At 60.2% G+C, this 18,563-nt stretch overlaps 1 protein-coding gene across 1 annotated transcript; it reads right to left on the reverse strand.

Moving 5' to 3' along the window:
* Positions 1–1,069: 1,069 nt before the first annotated feature.
* Positions 1,070–17,188, reverse strand: ROBO3 (roundabout guidance receptor 3). Its single transcript, XM_036354463.1, has 28 exons — positions 16,959–17,188; positions 13,738–14,064; positions 13,326–13,483; positions 12,753–12,873; positions 12,519–12,657; positions 12,151–12,278; positions 11,758–11,882; positions 10,428–10,599; positions 9,874–10,079; positions 9,589–9,670; positions 9,122–9,287; positions 8,735–8,901; positions 7,845–7,966; positions 7,487–7,712; positions 7,161–7,282; positions 6,753–6,924; positions 6,483–6,668; positions 5,536–5,559; positions 5,411–5,453; positions 5,013–5,152; positions 4,526–4,720; positions 4,294–4,432; positions 3,919–4,134; positions 2,837–2,988; positions 2,633–2,740; positions 2,264–2,425; positions 1,614–1,801; positions 1,070–1,317 (listed from the first exon to the last, which is right to left on the reverse strand). Exons 1-28 carry the CDS (start codon positions 17,116–17,118, stop codon positions 1,306–1,308), a joined length of 4,158 nt encoding a protein of 1,385 aa, XP_036210356.1. The 5' UTR covers positions 17,119–17,188; the 3' UTR covers positions 1,070–1,305.
* Between the last annotated feature and the right edge of the window lie 1,375 nt (positions 17,189–18,563).

Here is an 18,563-nt window from a genome sequence, read left to right on the forward strand (position 1 = left end):
CAGTCTGGGCTGGAGGGTATGACCTCGGAGGAGGGAGCCGCACTGCAGATAACCATCCTTCCTCTCCTACTGATTTTCCTTTCCTGGAATCTGCTTCTCTTTTAGCTTCCTGGTAACATTCCTTTAAAAAATATTCCGTGTTCGTTAGCCCGAAGGAGAGAAAGGGGTTGTACCCACTTAGGACGAAGTGGCAGGAGCGGTCAGAGCCTGGGCATGCGGGCAGTGGCAATCCCGAGAGCCCAGGGTGGTTCCTGAGCCGGGGGAGAGCAAACAGGAAGGAAACAGGCCTCGGCTTTACCTGTGAGTGGCACTGGCTGTGCGTGGAGCGGGGGGTGGGTTGATGGGGACCATGGCACCCACGGCCAACATTGTTTAAAATTCTGTGCCAGCCAAACCATCCCATCTGGGCCGAACCTGGCCAGGAGGTGCCGGTTCGCACACACCCTCTGTGAGGAGGGGCTCAGAGGTTTGAAAAGCCGATTCCTCTTTTTTTTTAAATCCTCAGCTGAGGTTGTTCTTCCGTTGATTTTCAGACAGCGTGGGAGGGAGGAAGGGGAGAGAGAGACATCGGTTGGTTGCCTCTTACATGTGCCCTGTTTGAGGCCAGGAGTCAAGCCTGCAACCGACGTTTGACCGGGAATCAAATCGAGACCCTTGGGTCCGTGGGCTGATGCTCTAACCACTGAGTGACCAGGTCAGGGCCTGTTTTCCCCTTTTGACCCAGTTCCCCCCATGAGCTCCTCCTTCCTTTGAGTTTAAAAGTTATTATTACGCGGGCATATTCCCTTGCAAGAGAGAAGCAGCACCCAGAGGAGGCACGAAGGGAGGGCCTGGCTTAGCTCTCCGAGGGCAGGACAAGTTTCTCGCGGTTTGTTATTTGGAAAGTCTTTCTGGTTGTCACTGGGGGGGCAGTGACTTCAGCTACTTCAGCAGGCAGGACAGGTCCGGTCTCTTAGCCCTGTCCTCACCTAGAGTTTTGACAGAAGTTCAAAAGGAAGGGCCCTGATATACACCCCCTAGTGGCCCCTCCTGCCCCGTATCCCGCGCGAAACCGGACATTGGCCCAGGATGTCACTCTTTATTGTCTTTTTTACAAACGGGTCTCAGGTAGGTAGGATGGAAATGGAAGAGCTGTCTCCTGGCTTCTCAGCCGGTCCTCAGGGAGCCCCACCATCACTGCCGGGAAGGAAGAGACCCCTCCTGCTCCTTTGCACCCCCCTCATTTACCAGGGGAGGGGCTCCCATCCGGGCTCCTGGCCCGGGACAAGCCTTTCCCCCACGGATCTGCTGATTCTCCATCAAGCGTTATCTTGGCTCCTAGAGAGAGACACACACAGGTTGGCTTGCAAGGCCTGGTTCACAGCAAACAGACCACGGGAGGCGATCGCCAGGCTGATTTCTCGCCCGCCTCCCCTGACCCACTTCTCTGGGAGCCCAGTCTCCTCTGCAGTGTGGCATCTGCCTTCACCCTTTGTCACTGTTCCCCAAGACTCCCCCAGCCCCTCACTCGCTGGGCCGCCTCCTGTCCACACTTCCCCTGGAGGCCTTCTCTATCTCCCTCTTCCTAGTCATCCCTGTCCTCTACTCTCAGTTTCTCCGCCCCTAGCCCCCACCTCTCGGCATTTCCGTCCGGGCCTTTGGCTCTGGCTCTGGCTCCGGCTGCGGCTGCGGCTCCGGCCAGGGCCCCGGGAGCCCCGAGAGCTGCCAGAGCCTCTGGAAGAGTTGCTGGCGGTAGAGCAGGTGCTGGCGGCCTGGCCCCGGGACAGGAAGCTTGGTCGGCTGTAAGGAAGCCAGGCCTCTTCTGCAGCACAAGAGAAAAGAATAGCTGGGCCCAGGCAGGGGGCAGGACGCCACTCCTGGCCCCCTCCTGTGCCACCCCAACCCTCCTCCCAGCTCTGGAAGGAGAGTTGAGGGCAGGCAAAGGGCTCAGGCCATCCTGGGGTTGAGAAGCAGAGCGGCCAGTACGCGGCCTTGACATCACACGCGCTCAGAACCCTGCAGGGAACACCCACCCCTGTTCTCCTCTCACTGAGGCTGGTCCTGAGAAAGGATACGACTGGGGAACCTCAGGGGATTTTGCTCAGAGGCAGCTGGAGAGACAGGTGCCTCCGATGTGGGTCAAATGCATGAACCCAATGAAAGTGAGGGGTGAGCTGGGATGAAACTAGCCCATCATTGGCCCCGTCTGCACTGTACGATCAGCCTCCAGTCCTAAAGCCCACCTTCTATAGCCGCGCCCTCCAGCCCGCCCTGGCCTCCTTACCATCCGGGAGGGGTCCCCGATGGGCCCCCAGGGGTGCCCCCTGCACCCCTCTTCTCTCCCCGCTGCGCTCCCGTTCCAAAGAGGACATGCTGCCTGCTGCTCTCAGCCCTGAAGCCCAGCCCGTCTCTTCCTCTGGTGGGGGCAAGGGCGGTGGGGGCAAGTCTGGGGAGAGGCCTGTTTCAGCAGAGGGTCCCACTCCCCTGGTACCAGTCCCTCCCACTCCCGTTCCCTGGCGCCAGGAGGCTGCAAATAAACAGCCCAAGCCCAGGATGTGGGTTTTCCTGCTCCCCACCTCCAACCTCCAGAGCCCGCCCTTGGTTTCTGCCCGTGTCCACTACTGTCTCCACCCCCAAACCCATGGCCCCTCACCCCCAGGACTGTGCTCCCGCCGGTAGGGCACGGCCTTGGGTTTCTTCCGATGGGCGCGGGGCCCTTGAAGTGGCGGAGTCATCTCCCTCGGCGCCTGCCGGGTTCTCCCTGTAGCGTTAGGAGAAGGGAGAGGAGCAGGTAAGAGAGAAGGTCTAGAAGGGACTTCAGGAGGCGTGGGATGAGGTGAGGGTTCTGTAGACTCACCTGGGGCACTGCTGGCGGTGCTAGGGACAGGGCTGGCGCTGAAGTGATAGGCCGCTGTGGGGCCAGCCCCGGGGCCAGCAGGCCTCCCCTCATGACTGTTCAGAGCGGGCTGGGACACACTGAGAGGGGAACTGGGCTCAAGGGGCAGCCTCCTGCAACAACATAAGGCCTTAGCACTTGTTCTCTCAACAAACACTAAGCGCCTACTGTGTGCCAGGCACTGTGTTAGACACTCGGCCTAATACTCAAATGAACAAGACACAGCCGGCCCCCACCAGGCTCCCGAGCCAGTGGAATGTGAGGAAAGCCATGTCTTTGAAACGCTCCCGGGAGCTGGCAAAGTCCCTCCGAGGGAGAAACAGTCTGAAGGGAGTGAGAGGCCTTGTTAGTCTCCAGGTTTCTCCCCAAGTCATATTTCCACCCTCATGCACCCCAGATCTTACCCATCCATCCTTCCTTCCATCCATCCATCCATCCATCCATCCATCCTTCCATCCTTCCCTCCATCCATCCTTCCATCCATCCATCCATCCATCCATCCATCCATCCTTCCATCCATCCATCCATCCATCCATCCATCCATCCATCCTTCCATCCACCCATCCATCCTTCCATCCACCCATCCATCCTTCCATCCACCCATCCATCCTTCCATCCATCCATCCTTCCATCCACCCATCCATCCATCCATCCATCCTTCCATCCATCCATCCATCCATCCTTCCTTCCATCCATCCATCCTTCCATCCATCCATCCATCCATCCATCCATCCATCCATCCATCCATCCATCCTTCCATCCATCCATCCATCCATCCATCCATCCATCCATCCTTCCATCCACCCATCCATCCTTCCATCCATCCATCCTTCCATCCACCCACCCATCCATCCATCCATCCATCCATCCATCCTTCCATCCACCCATCCATCCTTCCATCCACCCATCCATCCTTCCATCCACCCATCCATCCTTCCATCCATCCATCCTTCCATTCATCCATCCATCCATCCATCCATCCATCCACTGAACAGATGTGTGCCAAGGGCCTATAACGTGCAAGGTGCCATGCTCCTCCTTACCTGGGCATCTGGTGGAGATGGGGAATGTCAGTGAGGGGCTGCGGAGGGTCGGGAGGTGAGGGGGTGAGAGTGGCTGTGGACTGCTGTCCGTAGGAAGGTGTGGGGGAGGGGGTCTCCCCTCGGGACGCAGGGACCAAGCACCCTCCGCTGGAGCTGGGCTCTGCCAGGTGGCTCCTCTCAGGCACCACCGGGGGGCACCACTCTCCTGGCTCTGAGCTGGGGAAAGAAGCAGGAGGTGAGGGTGACTGAGGAGCTTCCATATCCTTCCTTGGCCGTCCAGTTGCCAGCTCCCTTCCTCTCCAGCTCTCTGCCCTCCCAGCAGGCGGCCGGGGCTGGTCCCACGTGCAGGGCATCTGCAGCCAGAAGCATCCTTACCCGCCCTCGAGGTCCTCCTCAGGCCCCTGGAGGCAGCTCAGTTCACAGGAAGGAGGCGGTGGGGGCAGGGCTTCTGGCCAGTTGAGGGAGGGCATCTGCACGGGTTTCCCCAGAAGCTTCGCTTTGCCGGCCCTGGGCCCTGAGCAGAGCAGGAAAGGGGCAGAGGTGAGACCTGTCAGAAGTGCTGGGCCAGGTGCCGAGGAGTGTGGGGCGAGGGGCCCGGGAGGCCTACCGCTGTCCCCCTGGCTCCATTCCGGGGGCGCATACTGGCTCCAGGTGCTCGGGTCCCCGGAGGAATTTGGGGGGAAGCCCCCATGGAAGGTCTGCAGCTCCTCCCCGGCTGGGTCAATGGTGCTGTAGACAGGACCCTCGGGGGAGGCGGCCGCGCCCCGGGCCGTCTGAGCCAGGTACAGGGAGATCCCAGCTTCTGAGGAGGAGAAAGAGGGGGCCCAGGGCGGAGGCAGGGCGGACACAGAGAAACAGGACAACAGGAGAATGGAGGGCAAAAGGAAACCCCACCGGGTCGCTTCTTCCCCCACCCCAAACCTTACTCCCAAACCAGGGTACAGGTGGGGCCAGAGGGACACCCCCACTCACATCCTCCTGAGGACTGACCAACCTCAGGAGCACTGGGGCTCCCTGCAGTGTACCCCAGTAGGTGGAGAGGAGAGAAGGGTGCCGGGGCCACACGGGCCCCCGAGGGAAGGAGAACTCCTCACCATTGTAATATCTGTCGTCTGGGTCGGGATTGCTGGGGCAGCAGCCCCCCCGGGGTTCCTGGGCAGAGGGGCTTCGAGATGGGTGGGGCCAGGAGTCTGCCAGCCAAGGGTAGGGAGCAGGGCCGAGGCCCCCGGGTGGCCTGGGGGAGAGCATGTGGACGCTGGGGTGGAGAGCCCGGGAAGGCCTGGGAAGTAGAGGAGGCAGGGGCAATGGGGGGAGGGGGGAGAAGTGGGGTGGTGGGCACTCAGCTGAGGAGGCAGTGAGGCCTGGAGAGGAAGGGATGCGGCCTGGAGAGGAAGGGGTGCAGCCTGGAGAGGAAGGGGTGCAGCCTGGAGAGGAAGGGGTGCAGCCTGTCCCTGGAGGGGACTATCCCTAGGAAGGAAGTTGAGCGAATTACCTGGAACTGGCTCCCGAAAGGCCCTCTGAGTGTGGGAAGGACACTGGGGAAGATGAGGGGAGACTGGGTGAGAGAAGAGCCCGGACTGGGGTGTGAACCCCACAGGGCAGTCAGTGGTGGCTCACCTGCCGGCGTGTAGGCAAAGGAGGCTTCCGGAAAGGATCCCATGGGAGAGAGGAGAGGGAAAATGGAAAAAGCGTCAGAAATAGCCACCCTCTTGTCCACTCCTCCCCCCGCCGTCCCAATTCCGCCACTCAGGCTGCACCCTGGACCGATTTCATCAGCATCGCTAGGAGTGAGAGGGACTCCGGCATTAGTATTTTTCTAAAGCTCCCCAGGTGATTCCCGTGTGTAGCCAAGACTGGGAACCGCTGGTCTAGATGCTCTCAGATCTCTCCAGATGCGCAGGAAGGGGGGGGGGGAGGGCAGGGGGTAGCAGCGAGGCCTTTCCACCCAAACCCTGGCTCATGTGTTGCCTGGGTCCTGGCCACACCCCTCCTACCAGGCCCAACCCTCACGTACATGTCTTCTTAGACTCGCCCCCTTTATTTATTTTAAAAAATATTTTTATTGATTTCAGAGAGGAAGGAAGAGAGAGAGATAGAAACATCAATGATGAGAATCATGGATCAGCACCCCACACTTAGTTGGAGCCCACAACCCGGACCTGTGTCCTGACCGGGAATCCAACCGTGACCTCCTGGTTCATAGGTCGATGCTCAACTACTGAGCCACACCAGCCGGGCTGACTGCAGAGCCTGCTCTCTCCTCCCTTGGCGTCTTCAGGGTAAGTCTTACCCCTTCCCAGGCTCAGGTCCCGCCCCCTCCCGGCCCCGCTCCTCTCCCCATCCCCCCAACCCCCAGTCCTGTTCCCAGGGGCGGAGCTCCAGCCCCCGCCTCCCACTTTGGAGAGGCTGAGCCTCCCACGCCCTCTCTCCAGGCTGCCCGCCTCGCTCCGAGGAAGGCGGCTCCAGGCTCGGTCCGCTCCGAGGCACCCCGTTCCGTCTCCCCGCGTCCGAGGGCGCCCTACGCCCCGCAGCCCCGCGGCCCGCCGCCCCCCGACGGCTCTCACCTGCGTAATGGCTGAGCTCCTTGCGCTGCCTGCGGCGCCGGCAGAGGGCGCCGCCGAGCCCGATGAGCAGCGCCCCGCAGGCCGCGCCGCCGCCCGCCAGGAAGGCCGGCTCCCGCAGCACCCGCGCCAGCCGCTCCGCCAGCCCCTGGCCCGCCTCGAGCGCGGGCTCCCGTTCCCGGGGGGTCGCTGCGGGGGTCAGAGCCGTGAGCGCAGTCGGGGCCTGGAAACTTGCAGCCCCTCCGGCCCCCCGCCCCCCACCTCCAGACTCACGCAGCTGCACGGACACCGGGGCACTGGCCACGCCCACGCCGGCGCTGGTGGCCGCGGCGACCTGGGTCCGGTAGGGGAGACCGGGCAGCAGCCCCTGCAGCACCGCGGAGCGCGCCCAGCCCGCCGCGGACCGGTTGAGGTGGAAGCGGCTCTCGTTCCCCAGGCACCAGATCTGGGGAGGCCGAGACCCGGGTTAGAGTCAGGAATGGGATTCTGGCCGCACGTGGAATGGCACAGGGCGCTCAGCCAGGCATAGTTCAGCCTGGAGCGGGCACGGAACCCTCTCTCCTCCCCCAGGGCCTCCCCCCTCCCCCCCAAGCCACAAGGCTGGCCCTAGACCCCTTCCAATCCTAGCCCTGGCCCTCCTCCCCCTCCCACCCAGCCATCCCCCTCCCACACACCCTGTACCTGGTATTCCTTGATGACCCCATTCTGCTGGGAGGGGAGCGGGGGTTCCCAGGACACCGTGATACTGCTGTTGCCTTCACCCCCTAAGGCTACGGCCACTGCCTGGGGGGGACCGCTGGGGGCTGGCCAGGGTGGAACGTGGTGAGAGGGACTCAGCCATTGCAAGCTGCCCCTCAGGCCCCAACCTCTTCCCACCCCCACCCCCGCCCCAGTTCTAACATCTTAGGGAACTAAGGCTTCCCACCCACTTGCCTTGCTCTCCCCGCTGCAAGCGTTCCCCCTCCCACTTCCCTCTTGTCCAACCAGCAGCTCCTGCTGCCCCTTACCCTCCTCAGGTGTGCTTCTGGCCACCAAGAGGCTGTCAGCACCCAGCCCCTCCTGGCCTTGGGCTTGCACCTTGATCTGAATGCGGGTCCCCGGGGGGAGTCCTCTCAGCACAGTACTCTGCTGGCTTGGGGACTGTAGGTCCAGCACTGTCCAGCTTCCCCCATCAGGACCTGCTACCCTCCAAGACACCCGGAAACCTTGCACCAGCTGGACTGGGCCATCTACCTGCAGGGGAGAAGAGGGAGCATACCAGGCCCAGCCCCTCTTCCATTCACCCATCTCCCCCACCCATTCTTGGAGGCCCCTATGTCCCCCGTCATTATCCTGCCCTTCACCTCATCCCTATGCCACACTCACAGTCCAGGACACCTGCAGGGTCCGGGGCCCAAGGACGATGGGCTCCTGCAGACGCACAGCCACTTCAGCCAGTCCCGGCTGGCCTCCCCGTGGGTCCTCCACTGGCCTGGATGGGTTGCTGTCTGTTGACCAAAGAGCCCGCTCAGCAGGGGCAGGGAGTCACCACTGACAGTGTGCTGTGTCCTGCCTCTGCCCTGCCCTGCCCTGCAGACAATCCTGCTTAGTGCTCCAGAGCACACCCCAGGGCAGCCGTGGGCAAACTACGGCCGTTTGAAATGAATAAAACTTAAAAAAAAAAAGACCGTACCCTTTTATGTAATGATGTTTACTTTGAATTTATATTAGTTCACACAAACACTCCATCCATGCTTTTGTTCTGGCCCTCCAGTCCAGTTTAAGAACCCATTGTGGCTCTGGAGTCAAAAAGTTTGCCCACCCCTGCCCCAGGGTCAAAAGAGGCTGGGGGAGGGGGGACAGAGGTGGGCCTTCTAGTCCTGATAATCTACTGTAAGGGACTCAGGAGTGAGGTGCCACCAAGGTGACTGAATCATTCTCCACCTCGTGTGTCTCTCCCTTCCTCCTCATCCTCTTTCTCCCCCTCTCCCTCCTCCCCCCCTCCTCCTCCCCCTCCTCCCCCTCCCCCCTTCCCCTACTTCTCCTCTTCCTTCTTGTTCTCCCTCACCCTCACCCTCCTCCTCCCTTCTCCCCCTCCTCCCTCTTCTCTTGTTCCCTCAATGAGAGGGAAGCATGACCCCCTGCTTCAGGCCAGCCCCCCGCTCCCATGTAGACCTGGCACCACAGGAAAGAGCTGCCATGGTGCCATGGTTTGGGGGGAGGGGTGCTATGCAGTGTCACATGTCATAACCATGAGCCAGGGACCCTGCCCTTACCCTGGGTGCGGACAGGCTCAGAGACGGGGCTGGGCTCACTGAGGCCCCAGGCTCCCACCGCTCGCACCAGGAACAAGTAGATGGTGTTGGGCTGCAGACCTCCGACGGTGTGTGTCTCCAGCTGCACACCATCTGCCACTGTCCGCCATGTGTTGCCAGCTGCTTGGCTGCAACGGGAATGAGGTGGCAGAGTTGTCTGAGCCAGGGATCCCCAACCTGCCTACTCCATCTCACCCATTCTCGTTGGCCCCCTACTGCCTCCTCCCCCGGGAAAGGGAACTGGCAAGCCTCTCCCCACAATAGCAAAGACCCTAAGGACACAGCCCCCGCCCCCCCCCCCCCCCCCGCTTGAACTGTCCAGGTTTGCACTCACAACCTTCCCTGTACCTGAAAGCCTCTATCAAGTAAGAGGTAACTGTGGCCCCAGCCTGCGGGTTGGGCTTCCAGGTCAGGGTCACGCTGTTCTTGGTGATCTCGGTGACCACTGGCTGAGAGGGAGGCCCCGGAGGGGTACTGGGTTCTGGAGGCGGGCCTGGTAATTCTCCCCAGTCTTCTGCAGTGAGGAGATCATCTTTAAGGAGAAGACTGGGAAAAGAATGTAACCTGCGCCTTCCCAGAGGGACGGTGGAGCTGAGACAGTGCTGATGGTGGAGAGAGGGACATAGTGCACTAACCTCTACTCACATCTGCCTCCCAAGGGCACCAATTCTATCCTCCTCCTCCTCCTCCCACTACCAAGGCCATGGCATTGGGAAGATAAAATCAGTCCTGGGTTTGGTGGCCGAGCATTGGCTGCCTTTGAAGAATGTTTGGAGAAAGGCGCTGGCAAAGGAGGGAACAAAGGAGAAACTCACCCCGCCTCCTAAGCCAGGCACTCCATGTGGCCTCCCCTGTGGAACTCCTGGCCACACAGCTATAGATGCCCATGTCCGTCTCCTGTAGGGGAGGGTAGAGGACTGGCAAACTGGGAGTGGAACAAGGTAGGGTGAGAGGGTGGAGCCTGGCATTCAGAAGGATGGGGAGGATGTTGTGCACTCCAGGTGGTCTGAGAGCAGATGGTTAGAATGGAGCTAGAGTCCCAACGGGTGCTTAACGGCAGTTGGGCATTCTCAGTGACCTGGGCCCGGGGTGAGACTCACCTGCACGTTGGTGATGTGCAGGGTACCATTGGCCATTAGGTTGAGCTGGAGGCCATTCCCCTGCAGCCACTGTCCATCCTTCTTCCATTGGACGCTAGGTTGAGGGTCCCCGGTCACTCTGCATGGCAGCCACACAGAGGAGCCAAGTGCCAGTGTCTGATTTGCTGGTCCCTGGAGGATGATGGGAGGCAGCCCATCCATCGAGGCTGAGAGAGGAAGAACTTGGGTACCTCAGAGGAGGATCCCAGGTTCAGGCAACCAGCTCCTTGTCCTCATTCTCTGCTTGTTCCCAGAGCGCCCCCCGCCCCCCCCCCCCCCCCCCGCCCCACCACCGCCCGCCCTGGGATTGAAAGGGCTTCCATAACCAACTGTAGTCTCTGCCCGGAACCAGCAATCTACTATTAGTGGCTTCTTTCAAAACTTTGAGGGCATGTCTCAGGAACATGCCCCCACCCCCCTTGCAGACATATTGTAGAGTCCAAGATAAAACATCTCTTTCAGCCATTATTTCCTTCTAGGCCTTTGGGTCCCATCTTATCTCCATAGGCACATACCTCCTTTTACCTTCAACAGGGCCTTGGCCAGGATGCTGCCAGCCACACTGACCGCCTGGCACACATAGTAGCCAGCATCCGCACTCTGCACGTCAGTGATGTTGAGCTGGCCTCGGGGGGAGACCGAGAAGCGCCCTGTGGGCTGAAGGGACTGACTGGGGAAAAGCAGCACCTGGGGGCAGAGCAAGGAACCACGGTAGGGACTGAGCAGGCAGCTTCCCGTTCCCATCGACACCAGAATTCAGAGCGTTCCCAAGGCTCTGATTCATGCTCTGTGCCCAGCCAGTTATGTGACCTTGGGCGAACTAGTTAAACCTATTCACAAAAAAATGAGCGGTGTGATTAGATGTACCCCCCAGCTCTGTGCGAGCGATTTGAACTTCCTGAGCCCAAATTTCCCCAAATAGGACTCTTAGAGGATAGTTATGAAGATTAAATGAAGTAATCATATGACACTCTTAATACATTTCGTGATAAATGTCACATACTCTCCCCTTCTCTCTGGCGCTAACATTTTACATTGGATACATACACAGAAGGTAGTGGGGTAGGTGTGGGTCTCAGGACATATATGTAGCACCATGTTGAGCCCCTGACTCATACCTGCTCCCACCCTCTACCGCCACCAGCACTTTTATTCATTTCAGAATCTAATGGAAACACAGCAGACTCGGATGCTAGAGCAGATGTTGGAGGAAATTGTGGCCGTGGATTTGGAATGAGGTCATAGTGGCCTGGTTTCCCAGCGGGGGGAGTTCATCAGACTTATTTTGTTATACTGATCTTGTTTTCCAGTAGCAAAATTCCCGCCTTTCCCTTACAGGAAGTTACTTATGTTGTAACCTCAGTTAATGTTCATTCCAGTTGTATGTTCTGGGATCTGTTTGCTACGATTGCGCGCCCCCTGGTGGAGGCCTCTTATAACTAGAAAAGCAAGTCATAGTCTACCCTCCGCAGCAGCTTTGCTTACAGAGCTATTTGCTTTCTAGAGCGATGTATGACGCCGAGGCCCCACGGCCTGGGGAAGGAGGATCTAATTGAATTTGCTGCATCCTCAGGACATTCTTGACCCAAAGAAAAAGATTCCAAGGAATGACTGCACAGGACTGTTCCCTGCCACCTAAATATATTACCATTTATTTTTAAAGTGTTAGCTATGTCTCAGGCCTTTCATATTAATTATCTTATTTAATCCTCACAAACAATCTGCAAGGGCTCCTGGGAGGACCAAAGGTAAAGCGGAACCCTGAGAGCAGTTTGCAGAATGGAGAAGGAGGGGCGGTAGGGCCCGAGGGGAAGCCGGTGGGGAGCCCCTGGCGTGGGCACCTACTTGACTTCCCTCCTTCTGCCAGAAGATGGCAGGTGGTGGGTTTCCTTTGGTCTCGCACCGAAACGTCACGCTCTCTCCAGCGGCTGCCATCTGGTCCTGGGGCTGGGTCACCAGCTGGGGTGGGACTGGCAAGGGGGTGGGGGGAGATAAAGGAACAGGGAGTCAGGGGTACTAAGAAGGGAGACTGAGGGGACAGGAGAGAGACGGCCAGGCTTGGCTGAGGTAGGAGCAGATTCTCATCCATCTCTTGCTCAAGTCTGTTTCGCTGCCTCCTTCTCTCTCTTGTCCAAGTCTCAGGTGACCCCACATCTCCTGCCTGTCCTTTCCTACTTGCCCCCCCCCCCATTTCCCTCACCTCACCCCTGCTGCGGGCAGAACCAAGGGGGGCCTCACCGTGAACGCTGAGGGAGCCAGCCGCTTCCACTCGGCCCACGCTGTTCTCCGCCACACAGGTGTACGTCCCCTCGTCTTCAGGCCTCACGCGCCCAATCCAAAGGCTGTGGTCACCCCGGATCTCATACCTGCTCCACTCCCCACCCCCAGGCTGGGTTGGCCATAGCTACAGACCACTTCTGTCTCCCCCAGGACAGACACCAGGGACAAGGCAGGCCTCAACAGGGACAGGAGCTCGATGAATGGAGCCGGGGACTGGCTAGGGCAAGGCCACGGGCTCTGGGGAACAGACTTCTCTGTGTGAGAGGGTCTCTGCCTCCCAGTTTTCTAGGGCGGGGTACACACTCGAGCGGGTTGGCTCTCCTCACCTGCCTGTGGGCAGTTCTCCATCCTCCTTTCGCCAGTGTAGCCGAGGGGGGGGATCCCCTTGCACCTCACAGGGGAAATGTGCAGGGGCGTCAGCCAGGACCACCTGATTCACTGGTCTCCGCAGGAATGAGGGGCGCTCTGTGGCATGGGAGTGAGGGAACAGTCAGGGGTCTGCAGGGCTGCGTGCGTCCCCGGCTCCATGCTCCCATAACGCCAAACCTCCGCGTGCCTACCCTGTACCACAAGCTCGGCCGGCCCGCTCTCCCGTTCTCCTGCCATGTTGGAGGCCACACACACGTACATCCCTGCGTCACTCTTGTGTGCATGTGACATCATCAGCTTCCCTCCACGGATCTGCGGAGTAATCACAGGAACTCTGGTCCTTTACAGCCATCAGAGCATATTTATTTGATTTTCACAACAAACCCAGGAAGAAAACCAGTGACGTTGATCCATTTAGATAAGAAATTGTCGCTTTGTCCAAGGTGGGGCTCAGGTCTGTTGTTTCTCCCAAGCGTCCCTGGGGCACCATGCTCCACCCCCCTATCTTATACCAAGTCCATCCTACCCTCCTCATTTATCCCTCATTCAACAGCTGGCTCTCAGCCTCTAGCCAACGGATGCCCTGATCTCAGATCTCCTGCCTTATCGCCGCCGGAGCGAGCATTATTCCCCGCCTTCCAAGACCCTGGGATTCAGGCCTTACTCCTCGGAGGCAGGCGCCAGACCCCTAGCGCACGGCCCCGCCCCCTTGTGACTGCTGACTCCGCCCCCCTGTTGCATCCCCTGCCTGGCCCAGCCCTCACCGTGATCCTTCCCTCCTCCTCCTTGACCGGCGTACTGCCCTTCCTCCAGGTCACCGATGGCTCCGGGTGGCCGCGGGGGGGCACGCATTCCATCACAGCTGGCTCCCCCACTGCCACCACCACGTTCCCAGGAGCCTGCCGGAAATCGTCGCGAAGGACTAGAGAGAGAAAGAGAGAAAGAGAGAGAGAGAGAGAGAGAGAGAGAGAGACTGACTATGAGTACATATATGACTATGACCGTCTGCCCCGCCGCAGGTGAGGAAATACCAGGCCCAGGCGTGGGCATGAGAGACCAAAGGCGCAGTCCCGACGGAAGATGAATCGCCCGAGATGGGAGCTGGTTCTAGACGGGGTGGCCCGCGCCCTCCCGCACCCCAGACCCCAGAGCCCCTGGCTGACTCCCCGACTTCACCCGCCACTTCCAGCGAGGCGTTCCTGCTGGCCGCCGCCCCCAGGTAATTGCGCGCCACGCACGTGTAGACGCCCTCGTCGGGGCGCGCGCGGCGCCCGTGCACGATTCGCGGGAAGAAGAGGGCGCCGCTGGGCAGCAGCAGGCGGTGGGCGCGCGGGTCCTCGCGCGCGGTGGCCACGCGCGCCCCGTTCTTGTACCACTCGATGTGCGGCCGGGGCCGGCCCTCCGCGCGGCAGGGCAGCGTGGCCGGTTCGCCTCGGGACACCAGCAGATCCGGCGGCTGCTCCACGATGCGCGGCATCGCGTCCTCGGGCTCGACCCTTGACCCTGGAGGATGCGAGGGGCGCAGAGCGCTCAGACCCGCAAGTTGGGGAAAGATGGAAGCTCCGGAGAGAAAAGGGGCCCCGCCTCTCTCCGTAGCGGGGGTGTGTGTGTGGGGGGGGGCGGAGGGGTACCGTCTTATGGGAAGACGCCTCAGGCTCTTAAACTCGAAACGGGCAGATCAGCCAAGGGATCAGGACACCCTCCTCCTCCCCTCGGCCTGGGGTCCCCCGAGACGAGGAAGGCTTGAGTGATGGGCGCGGCCTGGGAGCCCAGGACCTGGCACAGAGCCCGTCTACTGACGCCCCAGACAATCATGTTTCGGGGTCCTGTGAAGCCACGGGAATTGACCCAATGCGAGCGGTAGTGGGAATGTGAGTGACGCTCTTTTCTGAGCGGGCACAGGTTTCGGCAGATGGTTCTCAGGGTGATGAAAGGCCACACACCATTGAGAAAGGCATTGCTGTCCTTCCCTGCGTGTTCTGCTCCTGCCCCTCCCTGGGCCTGCTGACTTCTGCTCGCTTTGCCTCTGCAGTGGTTTGGGATTCAGGAGCCGGGAGCCCAGAGCCCGGAGCGCGTCAGGCTCAGGTACCCCCAGCTTGATCCAAAGTGGCTTCGTGACCCCTGGCGGCCAGCAGGCGCCGCTGCCGCCTCACGGCATCTGTGCCCTTCACTAACCAGGACCCATGGAACCGGCTTCTGTTCTCCACCTCCCCGCCCCTGTCCGCTTCTCCACGCTGTTCCAGAATCCGCGGAACCTCTACTTCCAGCTTCGGTGTGAGCTTGGCTTTCACTTCCCGCCCTACTCTTGGAAGTTCCGATGGAGAGGACGCGGGATGGGTTGCCCCTGGTGAGCGTGTATTTAAGGGGTCAGGGACAAGAAGATCGGTTTCCCTCCCACTTGGAGAAGGGAATCATTTTCTCCATTTCCCTTCTAGATGGAAACTTCCGATTCTCACCCCATTCCCCGCCATCCCATCCCAGGCCCAGTTTAGGCAAACCCCAGCCCCAGTTCAGGTGAGCAGCACTGGAAAGACAAAGAGCTCAGGGATTGGCTGGAACAAACTAGGGCGGGAGTCTCAGGCCTCCACACTAACTCCTGTGAGAACTTGGGCAATTATTGAACTTCTCTGCGTCTCAGCTTCTTTGTAGTAATAAAGAACAGTAACCCCTAACCGGGTTGGCTCAGTGGATAGAGCCTCGACCTTCGGACTCAAGGGTCCCAGGTTCGATTCCGGCCAAGGGCATGTATCTTGGTTGTGGGCACATACCCAGTAGGAAGTGTGCAGGAGGCAGCTGATCGATGTTTCTAACTCTCTATCCCTCTCCCTTCCTCTCTGTAAAAAAAAAAAAAAAAAATCAATTTTATATATATATATATAATTTTTTTTTAAAAAAAAGAACAGTAATAGGGTCATCATAAGACCATAATGTACTCCCCCAAAAGTACTCAATAAATACGGCTGGTCTAAGATTATTTCAGGGTTCTTCTCCCTCACCCACCTGACCTTATCGTGGCTACTATAGTCTTTACCTGAATCGGATTCTACCCGGCCCCAGCATTCCCCTTTGCCCTTCACATAACCATCGGACGTCATGGGAATAGGCAGGTCTGTTATAGCCACGCTTTGTGCTGTTTTTGTGCCCACTGGGGTACCGTCTATCTTCTCTGAATTTGCTTCCTCCACTGCGAACATGACCATCAATTCCTCCCCTACAAACCTCACTGGGACAGTGTAGAGTGAACGCCCTCGGTGAGGTGAGAGCGTTGAGGTGTCTGTGGGAAGGGCTCTGTGCTTAGCCTCCTGGGGATCCGGGAGGTCAGCAGGCTGGAGAATTCCAGCTCATTCCCCATCTTCCGCCCCGCTCCCTCCGTGCAGGGCTCACCTTGCTGGTCCGCCCTTTCCCCCTAATTCCTGTAGACACATCTGCAGGCTCCCTTTCCCTGGAATTTCCTCCCTGTCATTTGGGGTCTCAGGAGAGGCTTCCACAGAAGCTAATGAATAGCTAAGGGTCATGCTAATGGGGCTCTGGGGTTTCTCCCCAGCACCTGAGTACACGCGCACACACACACACACACACACGCACACGCACACACACACACCACTGCCCAGGTCTCCTTTCTCGCCGCCTTGGGGTCTCCAGCGCAGCGCTCGCCCCAGATTCCAGTTGGCGAGGCCAGCGGATCCCGGCTGGGGAAGAACCAGAGGGAACCCCGGCCCGAGTGCCAGGGAACGCGGGAGTTCCCGGCGCGGCCGGCAGGGGGCGAGCTCGGCCGGCTCCCGGCTCCCGGGGTGCGGAGGAGCGCGCAGTCTCGGCCGCGATTTATTAATCAGCGGCATTGGCGTGGACGACCTCGCCGCCAGCGCAGCCTGCCCGCCCAGCTCTGCCCGGTGGACCGGCTGCGAGCCCGCCTCTGAGGGGCGAACTCCTAAGTTCCCTGAAACGGTCGCTGCCTCTGTTGAGCTCTGTAGCAAACACATGCAACATTTCGGCTTCCTCGCCCTCGTCCTAAGTGTAGAGTTCTTGGCAAACTTGGGTTCCCAGTGGGAAGCCTGCTACCTGGGCGGGTCTCTAAGTGGCCCCGCGGCCACGCCCCTCCGCTGTCCTCCCCGCAGGGGGTCCCGGCCTCTCCTAGCTCCAACTTGCCCGCACCCCCCTGTTTCTGCCTGGGATGGGTGGGGAGTAATGAACTCAGCAACCATCTCCCCCCAAACCCTCGACCCCCGCCGGGACACCCACTCAGGTGCTCAAAGCCCCATATCATCCCTTGATCCCCGCCCGGGAGGCGCCCCTGGGTCTCCACGAGGGGCAGGCGCTCTTGGTCTCCTCCTCCTCCACGCCGCCCTCCCACCTCGCCCCCACTCGGGATCCCACGTCCCCACGGGGCAGGGGCTTACCGTTGAGAGCAGGCTCGCCCGGGACCAGCAGGCTGTGGTTGAGCGCCGCCCCCGAGGCGTTGAAGCCGAAGAGCAGTTCGCTGGAGTTGGACGCGTCCCCGGCCAGGGAGTCCGCGAACAGGTTCAACTGCAGCAGCGCGTTGAGCAGGTAGCGCAGCATGGCGCGGCTCGACCGGGACCCGGGCGGGGGGCTCGGGACCCAGCCCCTGGGTCCGCGACCCGCGGGCCGGGAGCCGCCAGCCCCTCGGCCGCCTCTGCGCTCCGCCCCAGCCACGGTGCCGCTGTCCCGCCGGCCGGCGCCCGGGTGCCGCGCGTGCCTCCGCGCGCCCGCCTTCCCGGTCCTTCTCTCCACCCCTCGGCGCCGCGGCCCCCTGGGGGCTGAGCGGCGGAAAGCAGGTGCCACCCGACCGCGGCGTAATTAAGGGATTAATCCCACACCCTTCCTCCTCCCGCCCCCGCCCCCACGGCCACGAGCAGGGCCAGAGACTGGAGTCGCTCAGCTAGAGTTGGAGTCCCCGCCCCGAGCCCCGAGCCGGGATCCGGACGTCGCGGGAGAGTTTCCTGCTTTCTCAAAGCCCCCCTCCCCCCCCCTCCTCCCCCGAGTTGAGAAAGGAGGCTCTGTCGGACTCTGTCCTGCCTGACTTTAGAACAGAAACCCTCCCTCCCTTTTCTGGGCCCTTAGGGAAACTGAGGCACAAAGCCCAAGATCGCTCCTCTAGCTCTCAAAAGCCCGGCTCCATTTCCTCGCAGGTCCCGGGAGACGGGAGGTTTGAGGAAGGAGTTGGAGGTGGGTGGGTGGTGGTGGAGAACAATCCCACGCGTGTCCACCCCTTCGCTTGCAGTCACCCGGTTTGCAACGGAGAGCCAGGGGGTGAGGTGGGGCGTCCTGACCCTCATCTAGCAGTTCCTCTAGGAGACTCAGGACCGGGATAAAAGTGCGGGGAGAGAGCCCCGGGACGCCAGGCAGGTCGCCTCGATTTGCATACTTTTGCATATTGCTCTGCTAGGACACGCTTTATGACATGGTTTCACCTTTTTGAGGAGGCTGATGGGGAGCCAGGGAGCGCGTGACAAAGACAAAGCAATATTTCTCCGGTGAAGGCCAGTGCAAGAGAAGAGATGGGCTTGATGCAAAAGTCCTGCAAATCTGTTAAAACCTGACAACTTTGTCCTCCGGGGTTGGGGAGGGGGGCATGACCCTTCCCTCAGTCCCAGCCTGCTTCTGACTTTTCTGGAGTTCTTTTTACCTGCATCTTCCTGTCCCACATCCCCACCCCATTCTCTCTCTCTCTCTCTCTCTCTCTCTCTCTCTCCCTCCCTCCCTCCCTCCCTCCCAGGCTGGGACAAGCGGGGTGTCAGGGGGAGAGAGAGGCCAGCCTTCTTATCTGGGGTCAGGCCCTGCTGATGGGTGTCAGGTTGTGGCTAACCCCCAGGTGTGTGATGAGATCGTTGGGTGACGGCTTCTGACCAGGGAGGAGGCAGGTGAACAGGTCTAGAGCCAGAGAAGTGGATGCTGCTCAGTCATAGACGCCAGAGTCAGCCGAGTCAAGGGCTGGGGTATCTCAGGCAGACAGCCTTCAAGTGAACCCCATCCTTTCTCAAGGG

Source organism: Myotis myotis, unplaced genomic scaffold (genome assembly GCF_014108235.1).
Source record: "Myotis myotis isolate mMyoMyo1 unplaced genomic scaffold, mMyoMyo1.p scaffold_m19_p_20, whole genome shotgun sequence".
Lineage (NCBI taxonomy): Eukaryota > Metazoa > Chordata > Mammalia > Chiroptera > Vespertilionidae > Myotis > Myotis myotis.

Bases quoted from the DNA above. Each gene is read 5' to 3' on its own strand.
- ROBO3 (XM_036354463.1), bottom strand. From the start codon at position 17,118: ATGCTGCGCTACCTGCTCAACGCGCTGCTGCAGTTGAACCTGTTCGCG. The intron at 7,283-7,486 runs GTAAGGGGCAGC...CACCCTGGCCAG, and splicing joins CAGAAGCACACCTGAGGAGG to CCCCCAGCGGTCCCCCCCAG. The intron at 4,135-4,293 runs GTAAGGATGCTT...TTCTTTCCCCAG, and splicing joins GAGGAGGACCTCGAGGGCGG to CTCAGAGCCAGGAGAGTGGT.